Here is an 8,629-nt window from a genome sequence, read left to right on the forward strand (position 1 = left end):
TGCTAGAGATGTTCGTGTCACAAAACTTATTCGCCACTCAAGACTTTGCTTTTGGTACGATCAGTTATAAAACAAGACAGGCTACTCATTGATAAGTTAATATTACAGGGATTTTAACAACCTCGTTTAAGGTCAGCATTTCGTATATTTTGAGGTCGTTAAAATGACCGTGTTAAAAAATATAATAGCATTGGATCGTGTTTTTTGGCTGACATATTTTATGTCAATTGTTAAGCCTTTCTTTTTATACTCATCATTATTGGTATAACGTATTGATATCAAGTACAAGTTACTTTACTACTTCCAAGTAATTGGAAACTAATTATAATTTTCAATCAAAATACGAATAATAATTGACTTGGATCCTATATGTTACTTTATTACAAAATCACTTGTGCAATAATTTTAATTTTGAAATAAATATTTCCATTGGTTAACTTCCTATATAAGCTGGAGCCAGATGTCACGGTGTGGAGGAACTTCTAACAAGGAAGTTGTTGTATAATTTTTTTGTGTGTTGTTCGAATTCATTTAAGTAAGGCTGATCAAATATCTTAGGTTTCTTAATGCACACTTTGGTTGGAGAGCCTTGACTGGAAATAGTTCTTATATTAATGGTAAGAATAATACACATATGATATAAAACAAAATCAAAATTATTTTTTCCTCGAAAATGACAGGTTTTACCTTAAAAACAAACTTAAATTACTTTAAATTTTATCCAAATCTTATATTCTAACAGTTATTAGAATTCAGACACAACCAGTTCACTAAAATAGGATAACTTACAAAGCTTCGATGTCTTGCACTTTAGCAGAAGGATGGCAAAAGAAACTGATGAAAGTGTTTACCAGCCTCGCTATCTTAAATGTGGCGTATGGTGAGTAAAACTAGACAAATACCCGTATGTCAGTATAGTTGCATAATTGCTATTTACCATCAAATTTTACAGTCAATGAAATGTATGTTTGTTAATATATGTACTCGTTTATGTTGTTTATTTTTATTCAAAGGGAAAGATATTTCAAATATAGGACCCAACGAAACAACAACAGATAGTACAAACAGTACAGGCATGTGGTATCTAGTTCATATTTTAGTTCAACTTATTCCAAATAAGATTCTGTTATTTTATGTTAAATATGACGACCAAGAAGGATGTTACGTTTCTATTTTAAAACCTTTTCTCAAGTGAAAGTTAAGTAGCATATGTAATTAATTTTTTCCTTCCTTATTTCTTTTTAAGGGAATATATTTCTTTTTCAGAACCAACCCCAGCTGAGTCATCAATTTTTGACGTCATCAAGCGGATACAGCCTTACGTCATTTCCGCTGGAGTTGGAATATTGTTTCAATGAATATATGGATTATTACTTTTGATCATCAATCTAATATCTGTCATACAAAGAAGGTGAGATAATTATATCTATTTCATTAAAAGATGAATCTACCGATCTTTATGACTAATTACATATTGATCATTATGTCCTTAGTCTGATATTTTCAATGTATACACATACATATGTAGTCATTAGAAAAATTAAAATAAGGAAATATCATGTCACGAATTAATTAAACAAGAAATATGAAGCAATTATATAATACCTTTACATCATCATGATAAAATTGATTTAGAGTTTAAAATGTGTTGTTTGAATTTTCTGTAAAGATTCTGCTTTGAAATCAACAATGACTCACTACAAAGTGATGTAGATAAAGTAAAAACATGTACATTTTCATTTCTGTTTTAACAACAATCAAAACTCGTCTTTTAAGAAAATTGAAAAAAGTGAAGATAACGAACAGTGATCGGTCTCAAAAATAATATATCTATAAATAATACAAATCTGCATTAAACACGGTCCTTTGGAAATTTTAGAGATGCATGGGCCAGGTGTGTATGAGGAGTATGCAATTCCTGTTTGACATTCACGCCCTCCGGGCGCCCTATGCATTGTTCAGAGAAACAAAACATTTCGTAAACAAAAGTTCATTATAAAAACAAAGGTCTTTCAATCAGTATTATATTGTGTGTCTAATACAACAGTCTTGTTTTAAGTCATCCTTTTGCAGGATTTATGGTCGATACAAGGACGTCGTCAGCAAATACAGTTTAACCTATAATTATTTAGTCAAATGCTGACTTTTAAAAGTTTTCCATACCATTTGTTAAGCCTATTCTTAATGGTGTTCGGATAATTCAGTTTTCACAATCGTGACAAGGAGCACAAGGCGAATGTGACCAGTCGATAGGGGATTCTTACTCCCTCCTGACACCTGATCCCACTTCAGATGTTTTTGAAGTTCCGTGTTTGTTCTGCTTCCGACTTGTATTGTTTAAATTAACTTAAAGCTTGAATAGGCCGACTGTTTATTGTCTCCATATTTCATTTTCATGAAGCAAATCAGCCGGAATTCGATCAAATGATAGGTTACATTTGATAAAAAGGCCATGAAATAAACAGCAATGTTAGGATTCTTGATTGTTAATTAAAAATATTTCAAGGTTTTGGAAATGGAGGATGTTTTTTTCTTTCTTTTTTCTCACATATATTATATGAGTTAATTGGTTTGACTAATTTTTTTTACGTACTACTTTCAAAATCTTAATACTTTCAAGTCAGATTTTATATTTAATTTCAAGGAAATCACGTTTAAATGTTTATTTGATAGCTTGTGTTTTACGAGTATTAAAAAGTGCAAAAATGTTGATTAAAAGTATCCTTTTAAAATGATCTTCCGTAATACTAGTACTTTTTTGGTCAATATAGACATGTAACTTTTTATAACTATTATTTTATTTTCATTGAATTGAATTAACAAGTATCATATTCTTATTTAAAAAAAATAAATTCGACAGGTATTTGTAAAGGTTCGGTAAGTCCTAAAATACTGTATACCTGTCTCGTGTTTTACAAAAATGTTACAATTACACTAAAATAATAGTCATTACACAGTGAAACTGTTACAATGTACTGAAAATGTGTCTTGTAGAAAAATGTTAAATATGTTATGGAACGCTGCATCAACATATATTCAAACATTTGAATCTATCTTCAAATTATTGTACCTATCTTTAAATAATTGAACCTATCTTCAAATGAATTGAAGATAGGTACAATTGAATTAAAGATACCGGTAGGTCTTAATGAATTAAAGGTACAAATAGGTGTAAATAATTTTACCTATTTCTAAATAATAAAATTTGAAGATAGGTTCAAGTGAATCATACATATCTTCAATTCTTTTGAAGATAAGAAGAATTGATTTAAAGATAGGTAGAATTAATTAAAGATAGGTACAATTAATTTGATTGTTAATTAAAAATCTTTAAAGGGTGTGGAAATGGGTGATGTTTTTCTTTTTTTTTCTTATATACACATGTACTAAATGGACTAGGCATGAAATGTTCTTTACTTGAAACTTTCACATGCATCATATTACTTAATTAGTTTGATTAATTTTTTTTAAAGTACTTCTTTCAAAATCTTAATACTTTCAAGTCATGTTTCATATTTAATTTCAAGGAAATCACGTTTAAATGTTTATTTGATAGCTTAATTGTGTTTTACGAGTACTTCAGTGCGAAAAATGATTAAATGCATCCTTTTAAAGTAGTCTTCCTTAACATTAGTACTTTTTCGGTAAATATAGATACATTACTGAGATTACTCTTTACTATGTATTTTATTTGTATTGAAAATTCCGTTAAATTTACAGCTGAATCGACAGGTATATTTGTAAAGTTCAGTAAGTCCTAAAATTAATTAAAGCATATTAAAGCATAATTGAAACATATCCACAAAGATTTAAAGATAGGTACAATACAATCGTGCATAGGTTCAATTCTTTTTCTGTTACTGAAAATAAGGAAACATCATTCTGAAAACGGCTTGAACAGGGAAAGAAATGTACAAACCATTTTTATTGGAAGTAGCTATTATTGTCAGTATCTAAAAAATTAGATGGGTTCAATTTAAATGCACCTATCTTTAAACCAATTTTATCTATCTTTAATTTATGGCATTTTTACCTGTCTTCAGATCAAGTGTACCTACTAAGTATCTTGAAATCATCAAATCAATTGTACCTATCTTCAAATGAATTAAAGATAGATATAATTGAATTAAACCTATCTATATATATTTTTCAATATAAGTATAATTGATTTGAAGATATAATTAATTAAAGATAGTGAGAAAGATTTGAACTTACGTTAATTTAGCGTTCCATAATGTCTCCATCTGTCATATTTCCTGTAACTTCAACAATATCTCTCTCCTTACAAAAAAGAGTGTTCAAACCATATCTTTATTAAGGAAAACTTTTATTCATAAATTATCATGACTTACAAGTTCATGTATCACATTGTTTTGATTGATTTACTTTCTGTATACTGGCAGAAAGGACCATCGTGTTGTCCATAGTTACCTCCTGTCATTACACACACTGTTACCTTTCCTGACGAGGTATGATGATATTCCTAACATTGCCGATAGGAATTCGGAAAGAGCAACTTCAAAGTCTAAGCAGCACGTCTTTGGAAACCATATTGAGGATTATGACGAGATTGGAATTGTCACTAGAAGATCAAAATTGAAGTCAATGGGAGAACTAGATCTCAAACGCATTTCTGAAGTTGATGATTCCAAGAAAGATATGACGTCACAAGAGGAGACGTCAGAAGACAGAAGTACGGTGTACTCCCTACAGAAAGAGGTGTTTAGCAGTGACCTGTGACGATAAGACGCATAATGAATTAGACAACTATGAACAGACCATTTGTCTTTAATTTGTGTTGGCATACTCCATGTAATAAAAAGACAATTATTTTGTTCGTAAACCCACAAAATGGTTGGACAAAAGGTTCTTTCTCAACAAATTACGTCTAGTACCCTTTGAAGGTTTTAAAACAATCTTTAATCCATTATATATTTAAAAAATCTGTATATGTTTACTTTTAAACTTTTCGAAATGTACTAGATCAAAACAGCATATACCTTTTCATACAAACAATCTCTGAATTACCATACTTAAATTGAATGCCTAAGTTACTATGTATAAAATCCTTCCAAAGAAATATGTAATATTTGCAGGTCCCAGTTAAAGCTCTACCACAAGTCTTTCCTCACATCTTACTAAAATAATTAAAAGCAATTAATGATAAACATCAGGGACTACTCTACAACATTCATTTGAGAAGTAGTCTAAATCAAACACTGAAAACGCCAAGGATCTATTAAAAAATATTAAATCAGGAAGTTTTACCAAAATATATAGCATTAACACTTTATACAAATATTTCCCACGATAAAATAATGCCCAGGCTTTTTAACATCAATAACAGCCTTTTTAATGTAAAAAAATGAACTGGAAATTTACTGACACTGTCATTAATCATTAGCAAAATTATTTTGTAATTTAAAACGTCTGATTGTACACACAAGTACTCTGTAGTTGATTTTAAAAATATGCTTGAATTCTTGATTGATTCCTATGCAGTTTTTGTAGATCAGTTTTTTTTTCAACGATTTGTCGGAATTCCCATTGGTACCAATTGTACCTCGTTATTTGTACTCATGTTGAAGCAGAATTAATTTAAAATTAATTTACATAAGCGATGCCAAAAAGAAGAAAACACTTAATGCTGCATTCAACTCGTTATTTTGATATATAGCATATATTAACAAATAACATAAATTATTCCCTTACAAGTTTTTAGTATGAAAAATGTCCGTAAAGGTACGACCTAAATTCATATAAACATGTACTAGGTTTTATTCATTATCAAAGTTATAACTAATGAAATACCGAATTCAAACGAGGTTTTTGAACTCATTTAACATAAAACTGTTTGTTAGTAGTCATCTCGGTTTAATAATTTATCGTACTTAGGGTCAAATAAATTGTGTGCCATTATCATATCCTAAAGATTAATTAACTTATATGTTAACATAAATCAGTTGCATGTCTACATTATAATCTCGCATGTAAGCATGGTCAACAAGTCCATTTAAACAATACAATTAAGGGGCAGAGTGCAAAGACATACATCGATCTAGAACATCAGCGATAGGATCAGGTGCAATGGAATAGTGAGCATCCCCTACCGACCGGTCATATCCACTCTATGATCCTTGTCATGATTGGAAAATGAATGAAAATATTGTTAGTACATTGTAGAAGCATTTTGCATGTTTGATGTCATATTCAAACGTTGATAGGTTAATTTACCATCATTAAAATGATATTCATTAAAAATCGTGGTTACTTGCCTGTCAATATAATTATTTTGCATGCAGACTTATTCATCTTGCATGATGACATACTTTTCTCGCATGATGACGTAATTTATTTTGCATGTAGGTATAAGGGGCAAAAATAAATGATTACCACTTTGTCCAAGAGTTATAGTTTTAAGAATAAGAATTTTGCACGCTTTGTTCGGTCCTTTTTCTTTTTGTAAAACCTCGCTCTTCTTCAAGTAATACTGAGTATGTTAGAGACTATAATTATAGATATCTGACATAAACATTTATACATGTAATTGTGAAAAGTATGTTAAAGGCAGAAATTTTTACCGGGTGGTAAATTCCAGGTGAGGGCGAGGCTTATTTTGTACAGGTGTGAATGCCTTGGGGGCTAGCAGTCTACCAGAGGTCATCTGTCTCCTAATCCCTATACACAGGAAGTGATTTAATTGAACAATAAAATGCTTTCTTTGTTATTACTGGAATTAACAGAAGCAGTTGTTGCAGAAAAAAGCGGGTTATGTAATTTTTTTCTGCAATAGCTGCGACCGTTAATTCCAGTAATAACAAACAAAGAAAGGCATTTTATTGTTTATATTTATTTCTGTATAAGTAATCATTTAGAATAGGATTAAAAAGATTAATTATTGTATTAATAATGCGAACGTCTCTATACGTTTCATTGATGGAACAGCCACTGATCAAGAAATCTGTACAGGCGACCTGCCTAATGTAGTTCATGCAGTGTTTAACGCAATGGGTTTTCTTAAGAAATAAAGGAGAAAATATTCAGTGGATGTAAACAATGAAATACCCAAGAAGTCAAACTTTACCAGTGTTTGGGATTTTGAGACAATTTTAGAAGTAAAGGTTGTAAAAAAAATTGTTTCATCTCAATGATTTATATTGATTTGTATTTCAATATATATAAGAAAGACCCTACTCATTTAAAAGATATCATTATTTCTTGAAACATTGCTTACAATTTCTTATCTTAACTAGGAAGGAAAATATCAGTGATCCATGATAAAAAAAAACTTAATTTTTTTTAAATTTTATTACTATATATTGCTGCCCTAAACTTAATTGCTTAACATTTCCACTTTATGTTTTGCGTATTAAAATTAATATTGAAAATCAAATAACTTTTTAAAAAGTTATAATACCAAAGTTTGATGAATGTATTTTATCAAAAAGAATATTACAATACTTTCAAATAAAAAAGGTAGATATAAATATTATATATTATCAGGCTAGCAATTTTCATAGTTGTAATGTAATACAGCTTCTGTATACCATGTGTTGCAACGTTCAAAGGATCCAAAGTCAATTTGAAGGTCATCACGATTGCTAAACAAGGGGTACTAGCATTCAATGATGGACATTAATGCAGTTGATTGACAAGGGTACGTGCACAATACAGGTATTTTTGAAGGCGGTGCTTAAAATCTGTTATATATGACTGAATAATTTTATTGTGCGTTTTATTTCAAACTTAACTCTAATGTCAAAAGATTTTCTGAGCATTGTTGTTACTTTATTATACTAAAATAATACTATACGAGGGTTGTCCCAAAATTCCGTAGACTGAGCTCATATCTTTGAAAGAAATTAATGTATCTTTATAAAATTTTCAGGGTAGATAAAGCGTGTTCTTGGCAGATAAATTACGAAGTTTTATCATGTTCTCTTACACCCGGAACAATCTGCAACGTCAAAAAATACAAATTTCAACGGTTCAAGTTTTTGGAGAAAATATTTCAATTACCAGAATCAAATTCTTCAATTAAACGAAAAGGTTATAGTTATAAATGTGAAATATCTTAATAACTATGATATGATCATACATTAAAATATGTAAACAAAGTTTATGCATGAACAGGTATGAAATAATAATAATTTTAAAACACTATATTTCTACGGACTATTCGTCTGTTTTCTCTAATGGAGTTGCACAATGTAACTCTTGCCCATTTCTTAGCCCTGTCTTTTATTTTTAGTTACTTTTATTCACATATATACATAGAGAAACCGTTTTAGTCATTTTAAATACTAAGGATTAAAAGAAGTTTCCTAATCTACCAAACATTTATGACTGGTAAATTTTTTGTAAGAGTGAATCCAGGATCAAAATACGCCGCCATTTTTCACAAATTCGGATATCAACCCCATGTATATAAAACGTTATAAAATTCATATTTATCAAAGCATAAACACCAAAATTTGAGGAAATATAGTTAATTACACAATATTAAGAATTTTCATTTCCATTAAAAAAATATGGGGTAGTAATTACTTTTCCGTAGAATTTTAAATATAATATACCAAGTTGTAACTGCAACTTTTAGGTATTGCGCCGCCAGACAATGAAATTTGTC

At 29.6% G+C, this 8,629-nt stretch overlaps 1 protein-coding gene across 1 annotated transcript; it reads left to right on the plus strand.

The window, feature by feature from the left end:
* The first annotated feature begins 821 nt into the window (after positions 1–821).
* Positions 822–4,853, plus strand: LOC134253033 (uncharacterized). Its single transcript, XM_062735559.1, has 3 exons — positions 822–880; positions 1,376–1,411; positions 4,404–4,853. The coding sequence occupies exons 1-3, from the start codon at positions 822–824 to the stop codon at positions 4,738–4,740; spliced, it is 432 nt and encodes a 143-aa protein (XP_062591543.1). The 3' UTR covers positions 4,741–4,853.
* The last annotated feature ends 3,776 nt before the right edge of the window (positions 4,854–8,629 follow it).

This window comes from Saccostrea cucullata, unplaced genomic scaffold, assembly GCF_032062105.1.
Source record: "Saccostrea cucullata isolate Sc308-1 unplaced genomic scaffold, CSIRO_AGI_Scuc_v1 ctg319, whole genome shotgun sequence".
Classification (NCBI taxonomy): domain Eukaryota; kingdom Metazoa; phylum Mollusca; class Bivalvia; order Ostreida; family Ostreidae; genus Saccostrea; species Saccostrea cuccullata.

What these genes read in the sequence shown, in the direction of transcription:
- LOC134253033 (XM_062735559.1), top strand. Translation starts at nt 822, where the DNA reads ATGGCAAAAGAAACTGATGAAAGTGTTTACCAGCCTCGCTATCTTAAA. An exon ending in TATCTTAAATGTGGCGTATG is followed by an intron (nt 881 to 1,375) that starts GTGAGTAAAACT and finishes TGGATTATTACT; the next exon opens with TTTGATCATCAATCTAATAT. An exon ending in ATATCTGTCATACAAAGAAG is followed by an intron (nt 1,412 to 4,403) that starts GTGAGATAATTA and finishes GTATACTGGCAG; the next exon opens with AAAGGACCATCGTGTTGTCC.